The sequence below is a fragment of the Notolepis coatsorum genome (genome assembly GCF_963971535.1).
Source record: "Notolepis coatsorum genome assembly, chromosome: 4".
Classification (NCBI taxonomy): domain Eukaryota; kingdom Metazoa; phylum Chordata; class Actinopteri; order Aulopiformes; family Paralepididae; genus Notolepis; species Notolepis coatsorum.
Genome location: NC_140168.1, coordinates 74,548,337 through 74,573,897, shown reverse-complemented (window position 1 = coordinate 74,573,897; position 25,561 = coordinate 74,548,337). Strand labels below are relative to the sequence as shown.

Below are 25,561 nucleotides of genomic sequence, written 5' to 3'. Positions count from 1 at the left end.
GTTATATGTTGTACCACTGTATTGCATATCGTTGCGGGCAAGACCACCCGCATTTCATTGTATACTTGTATGCCGTGACAAATAAAACTCTTGACTTGACTTGACTTCCTGTGTCCCCTGATCAATCAGTCTCCCCCTAAAACCCCCAACATCCCTAACACCCCCCTCCCCTTCCAGTATAACCTGATGACCTGGTCACCTAGCCCCACCCTTTCCTGTGAAGTATAAATATCAACGTATTCTGTGATTCTGGGAGCCAGTTTCGGGGTCCCAGGCCAGGCCAGGACTTCCGGTCTGGTCTTCTCAGCCAAATCTCTTACGTATGTAACCTATAAAATTGGACCAAACGAACTATGGATCAAGCAAGTTACTTTCACCACAGTATACCCCTCAGATCCAGTGCCTGGATACGGTTCCAGGTACCTGCTGTGCGGACTGAGGCTGGAAAAAGGAGTATTTTTTTTAAATTTTGGTCCTTGGTCTTGGAATGACCTTCAGTCAAGCCTCAAACTGATGGCACGTGTTCCTTTAGCCAGTTTTAAACGGATGTTATCAGAGGTCCTTACCACCAGCTGCTCATGTAGTAATAAGTAACGTACCTTGGTTTTTTATTGTTCCAAATGTGCACAATGTAGTGATTGCTTTTTATTGTGTTGTTCTCTGTGTTTTATATGTTTTTGTTGTTTTTACCATTGTGGAAACGTTGCAGTCTTTCTTGGCCAGGTCAGCAATGTAAATTAGATTTAGTCTCAATGCTTTTTTTATCTGGTTAAATAAAGGTTAAATAAAATAAATAAAAATACAGCGAGAACAGGTATATTATACAAAGAGTCCCGGCAGGATGTGACAGCCTTACCTCGTCCCCCGCAGAGCCTGAGCACCAGCGAGGGGGTGAGCAAGGAGATGCACCACCTGCAGCGGCTCTTCCTGCAGAACTGCTGGGACATCCCCACCTACGGGGCGGCCTTCTTCACGGGCCAAGTCTACACCAAGGCCAGCTCCAGCAACCACAAGGTCATCCGCGTCTTTGTGGGCGTCAACACCACGGGTCTGCACCTCATGAACATGGAGACCAAGGTATATATCCCACAAAATACAGTTATTTTATTTGAATTGACTTTAGATGCGAGTGTGAAGATCTATGACACCATGAGATTTGAACTGTGTGGGTGGGTGTCAAGCAGGAAGAAAGACTGTCAGGTTTTAAAACTGTGTGGGGGGCCCAGGCCTAGAACTGCGCCCTGAGAGGGAACTGCACCCTGAGAGGGAACTGCGCCCTGAGAGGGAGGTTTGAAGGGTCAAAGTGGGTATCAAACAGGAAGGAAGACTGTCAGGTTTGAAACTGTGGATACCAAACAGGGAAGGTAAAGACCGTTTTAAACTGTTAAACAGTAATTCTGAGCTATTTTATTGCACTGTCTAAATGTCTATTCTATTTTACTCTTTTTTTTATTGTCTATTTTAAAACTGCCATAGAATCAAACCATAAACAAGGTGGCCTATTGGGATGTTAGATCCTAATGTGAAAAACTGTGATTTTATACAGTATGTCTGCACTATGTGCTCATTTTGTGCCTATTATCTGCTGTGAAGCACTTTGAGCTACAATTCTTGTATGAAAGGTGCTATACAAATTAAGTTTATTATTATTATTATTATTATTATTATTATTATTATTATTATTATTATTATTATTATTATTATTATTATTATTATTATTATTATGAGATTCCATTGATGTGTCTCCATCTCTTTAATTAGTTTATTATGCACATTATAGGCTCGATTGTGTGTCCAGACTCCAGACTACATACAGTATGTAGAGTTCTGATTGAAATGTGAGCCAGACTACTTCAGGATGTGGTCTACGGCGAGAGCATCCAGACCTGCCTGTTTATGCATCCTAGCGTGATTGACAGACAAAATTCACGTTGAAATTATCAGTTTAACTGTCGCTTAATTTCATGCATTCGCTATTATTCCATTATTTGCTATCGTTCCATCTATGTTAATATTTCAGTGAACCACAGTGTAGAGATGTGCTTTTGCTGATTGTCAGTTCAGTTTAAAGTTCAGTATCTTTATTCTCCATACTGCTCAGGACAAAGCTTGATTTATGTTCAGGAAAGCCTCTTAATAAGCATATCTGTATGGCATTATTTTGCTTGATTGTTGTGTTTTCAAGTGATGGTTGAAGTACAAAAGTTGTTTTTGTCTTTGTGTCCCCAGGTGCTTCTCATCAGCTTAGAGTATGGAGCTTTCATGTGGCAACTAGGACATGCTGACCAGTACTTCCAGATCCACAGTGTGGAAAACAAAATGAACTTCATAGTGCACACCAAACAGGTAACTACCTTTCCAGAAATAGAATAGAATAGAAGTACTTGATTGATCCCGAGGGAAATTCAGCACTACAGATCGCTCACAGTAAACATTTAGGTAGTCAAAAATCTAAAATCACAAATAAGAATAAAAATACAGTCTGGGATATACATTCTAAGATATGTAGCCTATATACATTCTAAGATATACAGCCAAAAATATTTAAAAAGTATCGATTTAAAAAGTAAAAGTCCAGGGCCCTCATTTATCAATAATCCATAGAAAGTGTTCTATTTTTGTTCCTAAGCACGGAATTTAGAATGTCTCTATGCACAGAAAAATCGGGATTTATCAACTGTGCGTGCACAGGTTGTACGCACACTCCGTGTTGATAAATACCAATGTTCTTACCGTCTATGCTCGTGCATGATTGTACGCATTTGCATACAGAACCGTCCCTAATTAACCATATATGGTAATGTAATGGTAATGAAATGAATGGTCCTGTTTTGCACTTTATAATTATTTATTTACTGTTGTGTTGTTCTTAATTGTGAAAAAAAGCATGCACTGTAAATGTCGAATCACGTTCCATTTGTACTACAATATGGTGAATAAAGTATTCTGAATCTGAATCTGAATCTGAAATCTTGTCAAACAGCAAGAAGACCATGGGTTCAAACCCCAGCAGGAGGTCTCCCTGTGTTTGCATGGGTTTCCTCCCACACCAAGACATGCATGCTAGGTTTCCTACAAATATAAAGTAATGTTTCTAATCGATTTAAACCCGATTTCTAATCTATAAACATTCAGTAGAGTGAAGAAATAAAACGTAAAGAGGACAACATTTGTTTAGATTCGTCAGTCTGAAATGTTATTTAGGGTTAGTCTTTGTATGGATTTGTCAGTCTGAAATGTTATTTAGGGTTAGTCTTTGTATGGATGTGTCAGTCTGAAATGTTATTTAGGGTTAGTCTTTGTTTTGGATTTGTCAGTATGAAATGTTATTTAGCTCCCGGGGTAAATTACATATATAGCCTCTTCCTTGCCGTTTGGCCAGGGTTTGAAGTCATCAGATTAACAAGCCTAAACAAGTTTAGGGAAGAAAGAGGTGCTTGCAAATAAATTATTAAAATTTGATTCAGACTAGTTTATTTGCAAAAAAATGTACTAACATGTTCCACAGATTCAAGGAAGTCATATCAAATAGTTGAAAATATACATAACATGTCCCCTATAAAAAGGTGATATAAAATGTGATCAGTAACTGACAAGTTGTGTGTCTTAATATGCCATATTTACAATACAGTTGTATTCCACAGCACAAAGCACTCTGGGATCAAGATGTTATCCTCTATTAATCCCAGAATTGTGACTTAAATAATTGTTACTTCCAATGATCAATATTCCAGTGATCAATATTCCAGTGATCAATATTCCAGTGATCAATATTCCAATGATCTTTGTTTACGTGACTTTCTCGTGACAATGTCTTTTCTTTTCTTTTGAAGGCTGGTCTCATTGTGAAACTGTTAATGAAGCTAAGTGGACAGATGACACCAAACGATAAAAGCTTATCGGACAAATATGCGTATGGTTGAAGAACGGCTGAAGACAACATCATTCTCCACGATTCCTATTCGACTCGAGTTGGATATTGCTTTTATTTAATTTTTTATTGGACCACAGTATTTGTGTACGGAGAAGCAAGTCTATTTTTCACAAAATTCATGAATTTGTATATAACGTGCATATCTTACACGACCTCACATGTGTATTTTGATTATCCGCATACGAATGCAGGCTATTTTACGTAACGAGTTCTGTTACCTTTTCATTGGTTGTAAATATTTGTATTTAATGCTGTATTTTAATATAAATGAATAAATGTGGCCATTTATTCTCTTTTCTTTCAAATTTTTTTTATTGAGTTTCATTGGATGCATCAGCTATCAATATAGCAATGTGTCAGTATCTATCTGGTTAAAAACACTTTGGAGGGCGGCCAGGTAGCGCAGCGGACTAAGCATCTGTCTACCACCACAGAGACAGTGGGATCGAATCCAACTGTGGTGCTTCCAGGGTTGGCCGACCATCCATACTAACACAATTGGCAGTGTTAGCGGGTGGGAAACCCGGCGAGGGTGGGTCCTGGTCATTGTAAACAGCGACTCCTACAGTTCGGTCGGGGTGCCTGCACAGCAAGTGAAGGATCTAGGAGAGGTAGTGTGACCTTCCACACGTTACACTCTCCCAATGAGAGTCCGCGCTGCCAGGTGAAAAGAAGCGGTGGGCTGGGTACACATGTGTCGGAGGAAGCATGTGATAGCCTCCACTCTCCCAGACCGACTGTAGGGGGTAGAGTGCGCAACGACCAGGAAGGGGATTGGGAATTGGCATAACGACTAACATTGGGAGGGGAGAAAAACGGAAAAAGAAGGGGGGAAAAGATAATAAAAAAAAAAAACACTTTGGAGAGTGAAGTGATTAGAAATACAGACTAAAACGGTACGTTATGAGTGCACATTCAAACCTTTATTTATTCTCAAAGGACAATTGAGGTCACCCTCATTTTCAATGTCGTCGAGACTTAGACATTTCAATGCATGCATTTTTTACAATATAATAATAATAAATAATAATAACATATAGCACCTTTCACACATGGACCGCAAACCAAAGTGCCCCACAGCAAATAGCATAAAATTTACATAGGCATAACATTTGTATACAGTTGACAGAATAAAACTAAAGCAATGCATAAAGTGCAGACATGAGAATAGGTATAAAAGTAGTGCAACGTAGAACGTGCAGACATAAGAATAGGCATAAAATAAGTACAATAAGTACAGTGTTGCTCGAAGGCATGTGAACCCCCCCGGAACAGCCAGTCCCCCGGACACCTCACACATCTATCCCTACCACATCCCCATCCAAGACACACCCCCTGATAAAGCACGTCATGACTGAAGGAAAACACAAACAGCCCACGTGCCACTCACACCGCCATGCACGGCGACGGGAGTGCCACATATTAGTTGGAATTTGATACATCCATAAATTAGACATAAACAAGATAAAGTGGCAATTTATTCTGAAAAGACACAACTAGAAGCAAACTGATCTTTTCGTCTGTACAAACTGACAACTGAAATGTACTGTGTGTTTACTGTGCAGTGGGTTTCAGCTTGTACAGGCAGGAGCTCGACCTCATTGACTTTGCATTGGTTTGTGGTGAACTAGTCAGAGCTAGTATGAGGAACTGCATGGATTGTGCTGAGAAAGGACTCTAGCAGTCAAAACTTGGTAAATAGAAAATGGTAAATGGCTGCATTTATATAGCAGCTTTTATACAATTTATGCCTCACATTCACTTATTCACTCACACATTCACACACCGACGACGGAGGCGACCATGCAAGGTGCCAACCTGCTCATTGGGAGCAGTTAGGGGGTTAACTGTCTTGCTCAAGGACACTTCGACACACTGTCGTGAGTCGCTCTACCTCCTGAGCCAGAGAACTACTGTATCCCTTTAAAGCTGAAGGTTAAAGGGATAGTTCTGTGTTGTTGTTTCTTAACCCTAGCTCTATTTCCTACTTACCAATGATGGTGCTGATTGGTAGAGTCCTCTCTCAGCTTGTAGAAGAAACCTTGCTCCTGACATAAACCAAGTAATGGAAATCTCCAGGGTCTAGTTGAGCTGTGTCCTGGGGAGTTTGGCACAGTGGCTACCTTCCTTTCTGAAGCCAAATTCATTATATTTTCATTGGCTTCCTATTGTCTGGATGAGGTAGAATAGAATGCATCATATGTCCGGAAACCTCATAATGTGCTGTTTCATGTATATGTTGTCACTGTAGCGTTACACAGTAAGATTTTAGAGACAATGGGTCTCATTCCCGAACGGATTTACGACAAAATTTCCTCTCAGGCAGATTTCTGCCAATTTAAGACATATTAGCACTAGTAGCGCGATTCCCCTTAAATTTTCCTGAGATTGGATTTGGCCGTGGCTGAGAGCAGAATTTAAGAGTGCTGAGGAGCACACTTATGATTTTATTAACTTGACAGACTGTGTTCTCCGTTCGTAATGGCTTTATTTGGGAGGAATCATAGTGATTCCTTCATGTCAACGCTACAGGCCTCCTTGGAAATAATTAAAATAAATATGACAATATTTGTATGATAAGAAATTACGCATTTTATGTCGGAAATTAATAATATGGATTCATCTGATCACAGGGCAGCTGGATTAACCATATCTGAACCATCTATTTTAGACAAATGTATAATTACTTTAATTACTCAGATATTCAAACGCAATTATTGTGAAATTATTGAAGATAATAATTATTTAATGCCTTCTGTGGAATTTGTATTTCTTATTTGTTACATATCTGTTTTATTGATTAATTATACATTTGAAAGAATGCAGGTTATAGCCAACATGATTGGTACAATGGGACAGACATTTGATTGATATAGCTATAACTTGCATTCCTTCAATAAAACAGATATTGAAATACACTATGTAGCCTAGTACACCAACACTGCAAATGACAGTGGATAAATAAATAAGAACTCAAGCTAATCGCGTGGAAATAGACTGCATTAATATTCCATAACAAGTCTTGTGTGCGCCAGTATGGCCTACGTGTCTAATGAATGAACAGTAGGCTTATATTATTCTAGTTACTTGTTTCATTAGGATTTAGTAGATACTATATATATGCTCTGCCCTACGTACAGTATAAGTACAGACTGTACTTATACTGTACGTAGGGCAGAGCATATATATATAGTATCTACTAAATCCTAATTAAACAAGTAACTAGAATAATATAAGCCTACTGTTCATTCATTAGACACGTAGGCCATACTGGCGCACACAAGACTCTGGCGGCCTTAATATGTGTACTGTACTGTACACATATTAAGGCTGCCAGAGTCAGGCGTAACATGAGCGGACTGCATGGTTGACTGTACTACGGTCTACAGGGCGGGCAGCGCAGTGTGTCTTTGCTGCTCTCCTACTGAAACAAGTCATTGGAATAATAAGCTTATACTGCGTTCATTCATTACGCGCGTAGGCTATACAGTACTGTGTGTGTGCGCGCACGCTGCGGCAGGTGCACCACGAGCTGTACTATATATGATGACAATACATTAATCTAATCTAAGTTTGATGGGTCGCAAATCGCTTCCGCGTCCATTTTCACACAGCCTTATATCACGGCCTATCACTAGTTGCCTTATAAGGAGCTCTGGAGGCGTTGTTTTGTATACAAATGCCCTGAACGGGGACGCACGTTCGTGTTTCAGACTGGTCCCATTCCCCAACGCAGATATCACAGCTGTGACAGTTTGAGACACTTAAGACATCTTCCCCGAACGTTGGGGACTCAGAGTGAACTTGTCATTGATTCTGTCTCAGTGGGTTCCAAGATAAGTCTTCCAAGAGAACTGTTATGTTGTACGTACGTAGTATTTTGTATGTAGGTAGAGGTGTAGTAATCAAATCAAATCAAATCAAATCAAATTTATTTATAGGGCCCGACAACACACGTTAATGTCCCCATGGGCCGTACAGGTCTTCTTTAAACAGGTCAAGAAGACAACATAACAATAAGTCAAGAACAGAACAAGAACACCATAGGGTCCAAACATTTTTTAGATGAATGCAAATAAATGAAAGAATGCAAGCACTCCCAGACATACCCCACGCGAAGGTAAGGAAAAACTCACTAAAACCTAACAATAGGGAAAAAAGCTCCACAGGCAGTGTGGAGGAGAGAAACCTTAGAAGGGCCGTTCAAGGGGGGATCTCCCTTCTTAGATGTTGGTGATAGTAGTGTTGCAGACGGACAGTTGGTAAGCATGCACTCATGTGTGTGGTGAAACACAGATGAGTGCATGCAATAGCAACTGTACATTTTGAAAAATTAAAGATAGAGCTAATAGCGATAGCAACTGAACATTTTGAAAGATTAAAGATAGAGTTGATAGCGGATCTATTTGAGGCACAGGGGCGGCGCAGAGAGGGTCACGTCCTCCCCGTCTTAGTCACGGGACATTCAACACTCCGGTCGTTGCTCAGGGACAGCCGGAGACAGGGAGATAGGGGGTGGCGCAGAGAGGGTCGCGAATTCCCAGACATCATCGCGGGACATCCGGCACTCCGGTCACCACTACGAGACCTCCGGAGACAGGGGGGCACGCAGAGGGGGTCGCAATCTCCCGGCCTTCGTCACGGGACGTCCAACACTCCGGACAACACTCCAGGACAGCAAGTCATAGGAAGACAGGGAGACGGGACAGGCTTTAGACAGCTCATGAGATTGTAGTAGGCGGACATAGCAATAGATACAAGTGGTAGGCATATATGTGAATGGAGTAGATATATGAAGTAAGCGTATTATGTGAATAGAATAGAAGTACTTAACCCAGCAATGAAACCGCGTTGACTGTTAATCTGTTAACAGTCTGTTAATCAGTTGACAGGACCACGGACAGACGGCGGAGAATAACTGATCCAAGGCCTCGGAGGTGCATGTAGAGCAGTCACTACAAGCTTGGCCAAGACCCCGAGGCATCCATCACCTTGGTCAGCGCCAGGAGACGGGTACTCAGAGAGAAGGGGGAGGGAGGGGGGGGGGGGGGGGGGGGGAGGGGGGGAGAGGGGGGGGGGGAAGAGTTAGAGAGTTCCCATGTTTGTGGTGCTGCAAAGGAGCAGACATGTAGTACCCTGTAGTGCCATGTAGTACCCCGTAGTGCCATGTAGTACCCTATAGTACCCCATAGTGCCATGTAGTACCCCGTAGTATCCTGTAGTACCCCGTAGTATCCTGTAGTACCCTGTAGTGCCATGTAGTACCCTGTGGTGCCTTGTGGTACCATGTAGTACCCCGTAGTGCCATGTAGAGCTATGTAAGCCATGTAGTACCCTGTAATGCCATGCAGTACCATGTAGTACTCTGTGGTACCATGTAGTACCCTGTACCCTAACTAAACTACCCTATAGTAAACTACCCAGTGGTACCATGTAGTACCCTGTACCATAACTAAACTACACAGATTAATCTAAAGGTCAGTCCCCGACCAGGTGAGATCAAGGTAGGTTGAAGGAGAGAGAGAAAAGATGAGTCTTAAGCAGGGATTTAAAAGCTTCGACAGAGCAGGCGCCCCTGATGACGGCAGGTAATTTGTTCCACAGGTAGGGAGCGCGGTAGACAAAGGCTCTGTGGCCGGCGGATTTCTTTTTAACCCTAGGGGTCGATAGAAGCCCCGCATTTTGTGAGCGCAGAGCACGAGCGGGCGAGTATCGGGAGATGAGATCGGATAGATAGAGCGGTGCAAGCCCATTTAAAATTTTGTAGGTGAGGAGTAGCACTTTAAAGTCAGAGCGGGCTTGGATAGGAAGCCAATGTAGGGCGGACAAAACTGGTGTGATGTGATCAAATTTTCTAGTTCTAGTTAGTATCCGTGCAGCCGCATTTTGCACGAGTTGAAGATTTTTGATGCTTGAATTAGGTAGGCCTGAAAAAAGTGCATTACAGTAGTCCAGACGTGATGAGACAAAAGCATGAATCAGGGTTTCAGCATCAGCCAGAGTTAAAATGGGGCGTATTTTTGCGATATTACGAAGATGGAAGAATGCAATTTTGGTGAAATTTTTTATATGTGCATTAAATGAGAGGGAGGAATCAAAAATGACTCAGAGGTTTTTTATGGTGGAGCTCTGGGATACATGACAGGTATCAAAGTTGAGGGAGATGTCCTGAAACAGGCCTCTGTGGTTTGGGGGGCCAACAATTAACATCTCAGTTTTATCTGCATTAAGGAGTAGAAAGTTTTGCGACATCCATTTTTTGACGGCAAGCAAGCAGGCCTCAAGGTTTTGTAGTTGGGAGGAATCATTTGGCTTAATAGGTATATATAATTGGGTGTCATCAGCGTAAAAATGAAAGTTTATGCCAAATTTGCGTATGATATCGCCGAGGGGTAGCATGTAAATCGAAAATAGCAAAGGGCCCAGGACAGAGCCTTGTGGGACACCACATTGCACTGGGAGGGTCTCAGATGTTAAATCATTATAGACCACGCAGTGTGTTCTATCAGTTAAATAGGATTTAAACCAAGCTAGTGCAAGACCCCGAATGCCAACATGGTTCTCAAGCCGACCTAGAAGAATCGAGTGATCGATAGTGTCAAAGGCTGCACTGAGATCAAGCAATAAGAGCACAGAGGTGAGGTTTGAGTCAAGAGAGAGCAGTAAGTCATTTGTGACTTTGGTAACCGCCGTTTCGGTGGAGTGTAAGGCTCTAAAGCCAGATTGAAATGATTCATTAAGATTATTGTTTGATAAATGGTCAGTAAGTTGCGTTGCGACGATCCGTTCTAACACTTTGGATAGGAATGGGAGATTGGAGATAGGTCTGTAATTTTTCAAGATTAGAGGGTCGAGGTTCGGTTTTTTAAGTAGTGGTTTAATGACGGCTGATTTAAAGGCCAGGGGCACCACGCCAGTAGACAAAGAGGTGTTGAAGATATTGAGTAAGGCAGGGCCTAGAGTTGGGAAGAGTTTTTTGATGAGAGTTGCTGGGAGAGGGTCAAACAGACAGGTTGAAGGTTTAGCCGCGCCAACCAGTTTAGAGAGGGCACTAAGTGAGACGTTTTCAAGGCAGCATAGCGTATGACTGGAATCAAAGTCAGGGGGAATGCCCGTCAAAGGTTGGGAGGGACTCTGATTGTTGAGTAAAGCAACAATTTCATCTCTAATGAGGTCAATTTTCTTGGTAAAAAATGTCATGAATTCGTTAGCCGAGAACGCATGGTTTAGGGCACTTGGTTGTTTCTGCGTAAGTTTTGCAACTGTGTCAAACAGAAACTTTGAGTTGTTTTTGTTTTCATTTATGAGCCTGGAAAAATAAGAGGTTTTGGCAAGTGAGAGTGCCTTTTTGTAGTTACGTAAACTATCATTCCAGGCGAGGCGGAATACTTCGAGTTTGGTCGAACGCCATTTATGTTCAAGTTTGCGACAAGCCTTTTTAAAGGAGCGCGTTTCCTCCGTAAACCAGGGAGTTAGTTTTTGCGGAGCACGTTTAATTTTAGGTTTAAGGGGAGCGACAATGTCGAGCGTGCTACGAAGGGCGGCATTAAGTTTGTCTGTAAAGAGATCAAGGGGGCCAGAGTAAGAGAGGAAGGGAGAGAGGGTGTCTGGTAGGCAGTTAACTAGAATTGGGACAGTTGAGGCGTTAATACGACGGCTCATGTAGGATTCTACACTGTCTGGGTGAGAAACCGTCAGATCAATTTGAAATTTGATGAGGTAGTGGTCTGAGAGAGCATGAACATAGGGGGAGACGGTCAAATTTGACACAGTGAGACCGCGGGCTAGGACTAGGTCAAGGGTGTTCCCACCACTGTGAGTGGGTTGGTCAACGATTTGAATGAGACCGACAGAGTCAATGATGTCGGTAAAAGCCTTATTTAGGGGATCTAGAGTTTTATTGGAATGAATGTTAAAATCACCAACAATTAAAATGTTATCTGAGCGCATAACAAGCTCAGAGATGAAAGTTGAAAATTCATCTAGGAAGAGGGTGTAAGGGCCTGGGGGGCGGTATAGGACAGCCATTACAAAGGATGCAGTGGAGGTAGGAATCAGACCGCCACACTTTCTGTTGGGTGGAGAGGGATGCAACAGGAGCACCTCAAACGAGGAAAACTTACAGTTTGCGTCGGATGTAAAGTTGTGCTTAGAGTCATAAATTAGAGCAACTCCGCCTCCTTTCTTGGAGGTGCGTGCGATGTGGGAGCTACTAAAATTAGGGGGTGAGGCCTCGTTTAAGGGCAGAAAATCATTAGGTTTAAGCCATGTCTCAGTGAGGCCAAATAGGTCGAGACTATGGTCTGTTATCAGTTCATTTACCAAAAGAGCTTTGGTTGGCAGAGAGCGGATGTTGATAAGGCCAACCTTCACACTCTCTGTATACTTAGCAGCGCGGTTTTCAGCCATGCGGGTAGGTTTAATCGCAATTAAGTTGGCATGGTTTATCGCACAAGGACGAGCTGGGTAAAGCGGAGCGTAACGGGATATTCTAGTTTTGATTGGGTATACAGGTTTAGGGGTAGAGATAGAAAGAGAGGAGTGGGGAGCCTGGTGGAGGAGGGACCGAGCAAGAAAGGAATAAGGATTGGCAGGGTCCATCAGTTTAGCATGACTAGCAGGCTCGCTAAGAGCCTGCACCCTGGCATGCTTGTGGGGTGGCTGTCAGCCCGAAGCTATAATCTTGTCTATATTGCGAGATAAGAGAGAGGCGCCTTGCATGTTAGGATGCACGCCGTCCTTTCTCAGCAAGCCAGGGTGCCCCCAGAAAGAGGACCAATTATCCACGAACCCTAAGCCCTGTTCTTTACAGTATTTTTCCAGCCATCGGTGTAGAGAAGCTGTCCTACTCACGAACTCATCATCATGCCGGTTTACAGGCAGGGGGCCAGAGAAGATTACTCGATGCCGACTCATCTTTCTGGCGAGGTCAGAAAGCCTAACTATGTTGATCTTTGTGACCTCAGAGACTTTCATCCTACAGTCATTATTTCCGACGTGTATAACAATATGGTCGAATTTATCTTCAGTGGGTGTGATACGTGGGTTACCTTTTGCCTTGACTATGCTATTCACCAGAAATCTCAGGTTGGCTTCAATGTCGGTAGCTCTGGCTCCCCCATAACATTTGATCTCGGCTGGCTTGTCTAGCAAAATATGCCGGGTGATGGAGTCGCCAATCACAAGGACGGAACGACGGGGTTGCAGTGGAACCGGCTGCGTACTGGGACCGGAACCCGCAACACGTGTAAAATCATGTTGCGGAGCAGGTGCTGTTGAGGCCGAGGCCGAGCGGTTACACTGCCGCTTCGTAGTGGGCGCAAAGGCCTTGTCCTGAGCACTATGTCTGGGACTCTCCAGACGAGAAGACCTCGCTAGAGGCTCCTCAGAAAAGCCTGTAGTGTCCAAGACGTCTAAAGCTGACTGTTTTCCTGACTCAAGTTCAAGGACACGACTCTCTAACAGAGTTAACCTTTCTAGGAGAGAGGGACAGACAGGACAGACAGAACACATAGCCATGCTTACACCAGGTAGAGCAGGAACAAATAAAGATACGAAGTACTATGGATCAACTGCTAAAGGCTATGTGTATGAAGCCGATTGAAGGTTTAGCTAATGAGCTAAAACCAGTGGGTCGAGTAAGTTGACAAGCTAACAAGGCAAGACCAGAAAATGCAGGTACAAAGGAGTGGCCTGCTAGAGGAGGGCAGGTGAGGGGCAGTAGATACTCTAGTGCACTCGGTTGCCTCCTCGGGTAACTCCAGCAGGAAAACTCCAAGTCTTTGTCTGTCTTAGTCGGTCGCCGGCGCTCTGCTGGCGCTTCGATAGACTACACTTAAATCCCTATTGAATATTGTCCCACACCTGTAGGGGGCTAGTCTCTGACTGATTGGACTAATTAGCACAGGCTGCTCAAGTCAAACCCAATGGGGTTGAAGAGAGCCTGATTGATTAAGAACAAACAATTATCAAAATATACAATGGATTGAGTACTAACTTACATTACTCAGCAAGAACACAGTGAAGTCAGCTCAGGTTTTAGAGAAATGTGTGCACAGGCAAATGTATTTAACAAGCTTTGCCTCTGACTGATTGGACTAATTACCACAGGCTGCTCAAATCAAACCCAATGGGGTTGAAGAGAGCCTGATTGATTAAGAACAAACAATTATCAAAATATACAATGGATTGAGTACTAACTTACATTACTCAGCAAGAACACAGTGAAGTCAGCTCAGGTTTTAGAGAAATGTGTGCACAGGCAAATGTATTTAACAAGCTTTGCCTCTGACTGATTGGACTAATTACCACAGGCTGCTCAAATCAAACCCAATGGGGTTGAAGAGAGCCTGATTGATTAAGAACAAACAATTATCAAAATATACAATGGATTGAGTACTAACTTACATTACTCAGCAAGAACACAGTGAAGTCAGCTCAGGTTTTAGAGAAATGTGTGCACAGGCAAATGTATTTAACAAGCTTTGCCTCTGACTGATTGGACTAATTACCACAGGCTGCTCAAATCAAACCCAATGGGGTTGAAGAGAGCCTGATTGATTAAGAACAAACAATTATCAAAATATACAATGGATTGAGTACTAACTTACATTACTCAGCAAGAACACAGTGAAGTCAGCTCAGGTTTTAGAGAAATGTGTGCACAGGCAAATGTATTTAACAAGCTTTGCCTCTGACTGATTGGACTAATTACCACAGGCTGCTCAAATCAAACCCAATGGGGTTGAAGAGAGCCTGATTGATTAAGAACAAACAATTATCAAAATATACAATGGATTGAGTACTAACTTACATTACTCAGCAAGAACACAGTGAAGTCAGCTCAGGTTTTAGAGAAATGTGTGCACAGGCAAATGTATTTAACAAGCTTTGCCTCTGACTGATTGGACTAATTACCACAGGCTGCTCAAGTCAAACCCAATGGGGTTGAAGAGAGCCTGATTGATTAAGAACAAACAATTATCAAAATATACAATGGATTGAGTACTAACTTACATTACTCAGCAAGAACACAGTGAAGTCAGCTCAGGTTTTAGAGAAATGTGTGCACAGGCAAATGTATTTAACAAGCTTTGCCTCTGACTGATTGGACTAATTACCACAGGCTGCTCAAGTCAAACCCAATGGGGTTGAAGAGAGCCTGATTGATTAAGAACAAACAATTATCAAAATATACAATGGATTGAGTACTAACTTACATTACTCAGCAAGAACACAGTGAAGTCAGCTCAGGTTTTAGAGAAATGTGTGCACAGGCAAATGTATTTAACAAGCTTTGCCTCTGACTGATTGGACTAATTACCACAGGCTGCTCAAGTCAAACCCAATGGGGTTGAAGAGAGCCTGATTGATTAAGAACAAACAATTATCAAAATATACAATGGATTGAGTACTAACTTACATTACTCAGCAAGAACACAGTGAAGTCAGCTCAGGTTTTAGAGAAATGTGTGCACAGGCAAATGTATTTAACAAGCTTTGCCTCTGACTGATTGGACTAATTACCACAGGCTGCTCAAATCAAACCCAATGGGGTTGAAGAGAGCCTGATTGATTAAGAACAAACAATTATCAAAATATACAATGGATTGAGTACTAACTTACATTACTCAGCAAGAACACAGTGAAGTCAGCTCAGGTTTTAGAGAAATGTGTGCACAGGCAAATGTATTTAACAAGCTTTGCCTCTGACTGATTGGACTAATTACCACAGGCTGCTCAAATCAAACCCAATGGGGTTGAAGAGAGCCTGATTGATTAAGAACAAACAATTATCAAAATATACAATGGATTGAGTACTAACTTACATTACTCAGCAAGAACACAGTGAAGTCAGCTCAGGTTTTAGAGAAATGTGTGCACAGGCAAATGTATTTAACAAGCTTTGCCTCTGACTGATTGGACTAATTACCACAGGCTGCTCAAATCAAACCCAATGGGGTTGAAGAGAGCCTGATTGATTAAGAACAAACAATTATCAAAATATACAATGGATTGAGTACTAACTTACATTACTCAGCAAGAACACAGTGAAGTCAGCTCAGGTTTTAGAGAAATGTGTGCACAGGCAAATGTATTTAACAAGCTTTGCCTCTGACTGATTGGACTAATTACCACAGGCTGCTCAAATCAAACCCAATGGGGTTGAAGAGAGCCTGATTGATTAAGAACAAACAATTATCAAAATATACAATGGATTGAGTACTAACTTACATTACTCAGCAAGAACACAGTGAAGTCAGCTCAGGTTTTAGAGAAATGTGTGCACAGGCAAATGTATTTAACAAGCTTTGCCTCTGACTGATTGGACTAATTACCACAGGCTGCTCAAGTCAAACCCAATGGGGTTGAAGAGAGCCTGATTGATTAAGAACAAACAATTATCAAAATATACAATGGATTGAGTACTAACTTACATTACTCAGCAAGAACACAGTGAAGTCAGCTCAGGTTTTAGAGAAATGTGTGCACAGGCAAATGTATTTAACAAGCTTTGCCTCTGACTGATTGGACTAATTACCACAGGCTGCTCAAGTCAAACCCAATGGGGTTGAAGAGAGCCTGATTGATTAAGAACAAACAATTATCAAAATATACAATGGATTGAGTACTAACTTACATTACTCAGCAAGAACACAGTGAAGTCAGCTCAGGTTTTAGAGAAATGTGTGCACAGGCAAATGTATTTAACAAGCTTTGCCTCTGACTGATTGGACTAATTACCACAGGCTGCTCAAGTCAAACCCAATGGGGTTGAAGAGAGCCTGATTGATTAAGAACAAACAATTATCAAAATATACAATGGATTGAGTACTAACTTACATTACTCAGCAAGAACACAGTGAAGTCAGCTCAGGTTTTAGAGAAATGTGTGCACAGGCAAATGTATTTAACAAGCTTTGCCTCTGACTGATTGGACTAATTACCACAGGCTGCTCAAATCAAACCCAATGGGGTTGAAGAGAGCCTGATTGATTAAGAACAAACAATTATCAAAATATACAATGGATTGAGTACTAACTTACATTACTCAGCAAGAACACAGTGAAGTCAGCTCAGGTTTTAGAGAAATGTGTGCACAGGCAAATGTATTTAACAAGCTTTGCCTCTGACTGATTGGACTAATTACCACAGGCTGCTCAAATCAAACCCAATGGGGTTGAAGAGAGCCTGATTGATTAAGAACAAACAATTATCAAAATATACAATGGATTGAGTACTAACTTACATTACTCAGCAAGAACACAGTGAAGTCAGCTCAGGTTTTAGAGAAATGTGTGCACAGGCAAATGTATTTAACAAGCTTTGCCTCTGACTGATTGGACTAATTACCACAGGCTGCTCAAATCAAACCCAATGGGGTTGAAGAGAGCCTGATTGATTAAGAACAAACAATTATCAAAATATACAATGGATTGAGTACTAACTTACATTACTCAGCAAGAACACAGTGAAGTCAGCTCAGGTTTTAGAGAAATGTGTGCACAGGCAAATGTATTTAACAAGCTTTGCCTCTGACTGATTGGACTAATTACCACAGGCTGCTCAAATCAAACCCAATGGGGTTGAAGAGAGCCTGATTGATTAAGAACAAACAATTATCAAAATATACAATGGATTGAGTACTAACTTACATTACTCAGCAAGAACACAGTGAAGTCAGCTCAGGTTTTAGAGAAATGTGTGCACAGGCAAATGTATTTAACAAGCTTTGCCTCTGACTGATTGGACTAATTACCACAGGCTGCTCAAATCAAACCCAATGGGGTTGAAGAGAGCCTGATTGATTAAGAACAAACAATTATCAAAATATACAATGGATTGAGTACTAACTTACATTACTCAGCAAGAACACAGTGAAGTCAGCTCAGGTTTTAGAGAAATGTGTGCACAGGCAAATGTATTTAACAAGCTTTGCCTCTGACTGATTGGACTAATTACCACAGGCTGCTCAAGTCAAACCCAATGGGGTTGAAGAGAGCCTGATTGATTAAGAACAAACAATTATCAAAATATACAATGGATTGAGTACTAACTTACATTACTCAGCAAGAACACAGTGAAGTCAGCTCAGGTTTTAGAGAAATGTGTGCACAGGCAAATGTATTTAACAAGCTTTGCCTCTGACTGATTGGACTAATTACCACAGGCTGCTCAAGTCAAACCCAATGGGGTTGAAGAGAGCCTGATTGATTAAGAACAAACAATTATCAAAATATACAATGGATTGAGTACTAACTTACATTACTCAGCAAGAACACAGTGAAGTCAGCTCAGGTTTTAGAGAAATGTGTGCACAGGCAAATGTATTTAACAAGCTTTGCCTCTGACTGATTGGACTAATTACCACAGGCTGCTCAAGTCAAACCCAATGGGGTTGAAGAGAGCCTGATTGATTAAGAACAAACAATTATCAAAATATACAATGGATTGAGTACTAACTTACATTACTCAGCAAGAACACAGTGAAGTCAGCTCAGGTTTTAGAGAAATGTGTGCACAGGCAAATGTATTTAACAAGCTTTGCCTCTGACTGATTGGACTAATTACCACAGGCTGCTCAAATCAAACCCAATGGGGTTGAAGAGAGCCTGATTGATTAAGAACAAACAATTATCAAAATATACAATGGATTGAGTACTAACTTACATTACTCAGCAAGAACACAGTGAAGTCAGCTCAGGTTTTAGAGAAATGTGTGCACAGGCAAATGTATTTAACAAGCTTTGCCTCTGACTGATTGGACTAATTACCACAGGCTGCTCAAATCAAACCCAATGGGGTTGAAGAGAGCCTGATTGATTAAGAACAAACAATTATCAAAATATACAATGGATTGAGTACTAACTTACATTACTCAGCAAGAACACAGTGAAGTCAGCTCAGGTTTTAGAGAAATGTGTGCACAGGCAAATGTATTTAACAAGCTTTGCCTCTGACTGATTGGACTAATTACCACAGGCTGCTCAAGTCAAACCCAATGGGGTTGAAGAGAGCCTGATTGATTAAGAACAAACAATTATCAAAATATACAATGGATTGAGTACTAACTTACATTACTCAGCAAGAACACAGTGAAGTCAGCTCAGGTTTTAGAGAAATGTGTGCACAGGCAAATGTATTTAACAAGCTTTGCCTCTGACTGATTGGACTAATTACCACAGGCTGCTCAAGTCAAACCCAATGGGGTTGAAGAGAGCCTGATTGATTAAGAACAAACAATTATCAAAATATACAATGGATTGAGTACTAACTTACATTACTCAGCAAGAACACAGTGAAGTCAGCTCAGGTTTTAGAGAAATGTGTGCACAGGCAAATGTATTTAACAAGCTTTGCCTCTGACTGATTGGACTAATTACCACAGGCTGCTCAAGTCAAACCCAATGGGGTTGAAGAGAGCCTGATTGATTAAGAACAAACAATTATCAAAATATACAATGGATTGAGTACTAACTTACATTACTCAGCAAGAACACAGTGAAGTCAGCTCAGGTTTTAGAGAAATGTGTGCACAGGCAAATGTATTTAACAAGCTTTGCCTCTGACTGATTGGACTAATTACCACAGGCTGCTCAAATCAAACCCAATGGGGTTGAAGAGAGCCTGATTGATTAAGAACAAACAATTATCAAAATATACAATGGATTGAGTACTAACTTACATTACTCAGCAAGAACACAGTGAAGTCAGCTCAGGTTTTAGAGAAATGTGTGCACAGGCAAATGTATTTAACAAGCTTTGCCTCTGACTGATTGGACTAATTACCACAGGCTGCTCAAATCAAACCCAATGGGGTTGAAGAGAGCCTGATTGATTAAGAACAAACAATTATCAAAATATACAATGGATTGAGTACTAACTTACATTACTCAGCAAGAACACAGTGAAGTCAGCTCAGGTTTTAGAGAAATGTGTGCACAGGCAAATGTATTTAACAAGCTTTGCCTCTGACTGATTGGACTAATTACCACAGGCTGCTCAAATCAAACCCAATGGGGTTGAAGAGAGCCTGATTGATTAAGAACAAACAATTATCAAAATATACAATGGATTGAGTACTAACTTACATTACTCAGCAAGAACACAGTGAAGTCAGCTCAGGTTTTAGAGAAATGTGTGCACAGGCAAATGTATTTAACAAGCTTTGCCTCTGACTGATTGGACTAATTACCACAGGCTGCTCAAATCAAACCCAATGGGGTTGAAGAGAGCCTGATTGATTAAGAACAAACAATTATCAAAATATACAATGGATTGAGTACTAACTTACATTACTCAGCAAGAACACAGTGAAGTCAGCTCAGGTTTTAGAGAAATGTGTGCACAGGCAAATGTATTTAACAAGCTTTGCCTCTGACTGATTGGACTAATTACCACAGGCTGCTCAAATCAAACCCAATGGGGTTGAAGAGAGCCTGATTGATTAAGAACAAACAATTATCAAAATATACAATGGATTGAGTACTAACTTACATTACTCAGCAAGAACACAGTGAAGTCAGCTCAGGTTTTAGAGAAATGTGTGCACAGGCAAATGTATTTAACAAGCTTTGCCTCTGACTGATTGGACTAATTACCACAGGCTGCTCAAATCAAACCCAATGGGGTTGAAGAGAGCCTGATTGATTAAGAACAAACAATTATCAAAATATACAATGGATTGAGTACTAACTTACATTACTCAGCAAGAACACAGTGAAGTCAGCTCAGGTTTTAGAGAAATGTGTGCACAGGCAAATGTATTTAACAAGCTTTGCCTCTGACTGATTGGACTAATTACCACAGGCTGCTCAAGTCAAACCCAATGGGGTTGAAGAGAGCCTGATTGATTAAGAACAAACAATTATCAAAATATACAATGGATTGAGTACTAACTTACATTACTCAGCAAGAACACAGTGAAGTCAGCTCAGGTTTTAGAGAAATGTGTGCACAGGCAAATGTATTTAACAAGCTTTGCCTCTGACTGATTGGACTAATTACCACAGGCTGCTCAAGTCAAACCCAATGGGGTTGAAGAGAGCCTGATTGATTAAGAACAAACAATTATCAAAATATACAATGGATTGAGTACTAACTTACATTACTCAGCAAGAACACAGTGAAGTCAGCTCAGGTTTTAGAGAAATGTGTGCACAGGCAAATGTATTTAACAAGCTTTGCCTCTGACTGATTGGACTAATTACCACAGGCTGCTCAAATCAAACCCAATGGGGTTGAAGAGAGCCTGATTGATTAAGAACAAACAATTATCAAAATATACAATGGATTGAGTACTAACTTACATTACTCAGCAAGAACACAGTGAAGTCAGCTCAGGTTTTAGAGAAATGTGTGCACAGGCAAATGTATTTAACAAGCTTTGCCTCTGACTGATTGGACTAATTACCACAGGCTGCTCAAATCAAACCCAATGGGGTTGAAGAGAGCCTGATTGATTAAGAACAAACAATTATCAAAATATACAATGGATTGAGTACTAACTTACATTACTCAGCAAGAACACAGTGAAGTCAGCTCAGGTTTTAGAGAAATGTGTGCACAGGCAAATGTATTTAACAAGCTTTGCCTCTGACTGATTGGACTAATTACCACAGGCTGCTCAAATCAAACCCAATGGGGTTGAAGAGAGCCTGATTGATTAAGAACAAACAATTATCAAAATATACAATGGATTGAGTACTAACTTACATTACTCAGCAAGAACACAGTGAAGTCAGCTCAGGTTTTAGAGAAATGTGTGCACAGGCAAATGTATTTAACAAGCTTTGCCTCTGACTGATTGGACTAATTACCACAGGCTGCTCAAATCAAACCCAATGGGGTTGAAGAGAGCCTGATTGATTAAGAACAAACAATTATCAAAATATACAATGGATTGAGTACTAACTTACATTACTCAGCAAGAACACAGTGAAGTCAGCTCAGGTTTTAGAGAAATGTGTGCACAGGCAAATGTATTTAACAAGCTTTGCCTCTGACTGATTGGACTAATTACCACAGGCTGCTCAAGTCAAACCCAATGGGGTTGAAGAGAGCCTGATTGATTAAGAACAAACAATTATCAAAATATACAATGGATTGAGTACTAACTTACATTACTCAGCAAGAACACAGTGAAGTCAGCTCAGGTTTTAGAGAAATGTGTGCACAGGCAAATGTATTTAACAAGCTTTGCCTCTGACTGATTGGACTAATTACCACAGGCTGCTCAAGTCAAACCCAATGGGGTTGAAGAGAGCCTGATTGATTAAGAACAAACAATTATCAAAATATACAATGGATTGAGTACTAACTTACATTACTCAGCAAGAACACAGTGAAGTCAGCTCAGGAAGCAGGATTACTCTTTAGCCTTTTAGTTAAGCATAGCAAGGTACGAGCATGGTACAGCAGGGTATCATCATACAGCATCGTGTACTCTTCTTTTGCACTTCCTTCTGTATGCATAACATGGCATTGTATCAACTACGCCCCATAGTGGAGACTCTTGGGAAGTACAGCTTCAACCTGTAATGTGAGGACACAACAAGAACTCTTTGGAAAATATTCGGGAATGAGACCCAATGTCTCCTCTCCACATTTGTCTGCATCCCACAGTTTGAGAATCACTAGTTTAGCCAGTGTGTGTGTGTGTGTGGGGGGGGGGGTTGTTAGGATAAGATAAGTGGCCCCCTGAACCTTAGGCCACCTATAGACCTGTTCGCTGTATAAACAACATACAGTGTTCGAGCCAATCAGCAATACCAACTGAGTCACGTGACTAAGTTCCCTTGGACCTGTGCTAAAAAGTATGATGGGCTCTATGGAGAAAACATGACACTCCCCTGACTAAAAGTTGTTTAAAACAAAAACGGTTGGATGTCATTTAGCCAAATCAGCATGGTTGAGAGTGTGAGTCTTTCAGCTTTTACATATCTAGCTTTGGCATGGATTGATTGTTTAGATCGCTAGCATGGCTAAAAAATGCTAATATATTGTAGTCTGCCCCGTTGTTCTGACCAGGATTACGTTACTTTTGACCCCTTGATGCGTACACTGAGTCTGACGTACAGCGAACAGGTCTATGGTGAGGAGGGCATGTGATAATCACAGATTAAATTGACCAGCATGCTCGGTCTCTCGAGAGCTCGGCCACACTGCCCCCCCAAGAAACTGGAGGAGAGTAGACCTCTAGTGCAGCGGTTCTCAACAGGGGTGCCGCGGCCCACTAGGGGGCCTCAGAGAGCTGACAGGGGAGCCTTGAGATAAAAAAATATATATATAAAATGACAACTAAAGTGCTATCTGTTGCAGCTGCACTGTTTTCCATAAAAATAGCATATTTGGATAACTTTGACCATTTCTCAAAAACTGAAAATCAGTATTTAAAGAAAATACAGAAAATGATCACCAAGTTACTCTGGATAAAGAACCCCTTTACAGAGAACATTGAGACAAAGCTTCCGGACACATCTCCATCCAAACTCTTGGAAGAAAGTATCTCAGGATGCAGCAGTTAAGGTGTTGATACCATTCAGCGCCACATATCGTGGTTATCCTATAACCCTATGTAGCAGGGTGGATTATCCCTGCTTCGTGGGAACGGGTGTGCACCGTCACTGGGTAGCGGGACACAGTAGAGCTCTGTCTGACTGCACCCTCGTCTTTGGGCCTGGAGCGTCAAACTGGAGGCCGGCAGTGAGAGTGGATGGGGCCCGGGATTTACCAACCTGGTCTGGTACTCTGGTCTTCCTCGCCTTTCCGGGGCGGTCAGCAGTACTCCCCAACTTGCTCTCACTTCCCCCAATACCTCCGTTAACCCTCCCACACCTAGTGACTGATATGTAAATAAGTAGATTCGTTCCTCCCGCAAGCAGTACCCTCCCTCGGTGACATTAGAGACCTTAATAGCTGAAAGGGGAAGTTGGGTAGGAAAGGGTTAAGTGTATTAACGTTACCCGCACCAAAAGGGTTAATGTTAAGGCTCAGTAATTGACACGCACACAAGACTCCCATCTACATCCTTTACTGTTATTTAAAGACTGGTCATCTACAAATATTTAATAGCAATGGGTCAAATGGAAGGTAGTTCTACTATTACTCAAGTTGTAATTCAATACCTTGCAAACACTTATAATGTACACCCACACAGTATAGACTCAGGTATTGCAGACCCAAAGTTAATAGACCCAGATATTGTAGACTTCAATATACTGGACTCCTTACCCACGTCTGGGCTAGTACCAATAATAATACCTCTTTTTAGGCTTTACTTATATGGCAGCGTTACGTTTACCCCCAAGAGGGGAAGGGTTAAATAGATGGGAAAGTAATATTAAAGAACATACACGTTATCACACTCAAAGGAAATGAAAAAGGTGGGCCCACTTTACCAAACAAAAGTCCTAACTAATGCCGGCATGTAATGTTTATGGGGTACCCCTATGCACTGTGGTTAGCAACCATTAGCTTCGCCCGTAGGCCGCGACACACTGTGTAATGTACGATAGGATCCTGGTCACCGAAGTGCCAGTGTACTTAGCCAAGATGGCGTCGAACGCTCTCGTCCCAGGAGCTAGCAAGCTGTGTTAGGCAGGGGGGCAGTAGCGGGCTGGAGGCGCGTGCTGGGTGATGGCGACCTCTGCTGGACGGGACGCTAGGGCGGGCCATATTTTTTTTTTTTGGAAAATCAATCGAGTGGGGTGTCTAAAATACGTGATTTTTTGTGGGGAATTCAAATATGGGATTATTTTTCTAATCGGATAACTCCTACCTACATTGTTTTGGATTTCAAAATGGCCGATTTGACAATTTTTCACCCCTTGGCCATACATGGATGCCAACATGAATCTGAAGGAAATCATAACATGCAAGGTGTCTAAATGATGTGTTTCTTAATGGGGAATTCAAATATGAGTTCATTTTTGGGATAGGATAACTCTAACCTACATCATTTTGGATTTCAAAATGGCCGATTTTACCATTTTTCACCCCTTGGCCATACATGGATGATAACATGAATCTGAAGGAATTCCTAACATGCAATATGTCTAAATGATGTGTTTCTTAATGGGGAATTCAAATATGAGGTCATTTTTGGGATAGGATAAATATAACCTGCATAATCTTGGATTTCAAAATGGCTGATTTTACCATTTGAACCCATTGGTATTGTATTACAAAATTGCAAAGATAAAAAATATATGGGAAATCATTTATAATGACAAAGCCATCAAATGTATTAACAAGTGAACTGTATATAACTGGATACAACTCCAAAGATCAATAATAATAATACTAACAATAATAAATTGTATTTGTAATGCACACAAACACCTAAGTGCTAAATCTCGATTTCCTGACTTCTTGAACTTTGCCAGGTTCCAATATCTTGATTGGACTCATTCTTGGATGGCAAGATCTCCTACTGTACTGCTTTAGCCACCAACCTACAAACACAAACTTAAAGTCAACGTCAGCCATAAATAGGTGAGCTCTTTCCAGAACTACTCAGCAGAAACCTCTGTAACCATTTTAACAAACGTCTCAATGTAGCCTATTGAGAAAATCCATGGGGCTCCATCAATCATCTATCTTCTTAAATTTGATCAGGTTGCACAA

General features: G+C 41.3%; 1 protein-coding gene across 3 annotated transcripts in view; it reads left to right on the top strand.

Annotated features, from left to right (window-relative positions):
- krit1 (KRIT1 ankyrin repeat containing) overlaps window positions 1-4,160 on the top strand; it is a 60,898-nt gene extending 56,738 nt beyond the window's left edge. For all 3 annotated transcript variants that reach the window (XM_084312640.1, XM_084312641.1, XM_084312642.1), the window contains 3 exons: window positions 871-1,077; window positions 2,230-2,346; window positions 3,834-4,160. In XM_084312640.1, coding sequence (XP_084168766.1) covers window positions 871-1,077; window positions 2,230-2,346; window positions 3,834-3,923 — 414 coding nt within the window. In that variant the 3' untranslated portion in view covers window positions 3,924-4,160. The remainder of the gene's footprint in view (window positions 1-870; window positions 1,078-2,229; window positions 2,347-3,833) is intronic.
- Window positions 4,161-25,561: the final 21,401 nt, after the last annotated feature.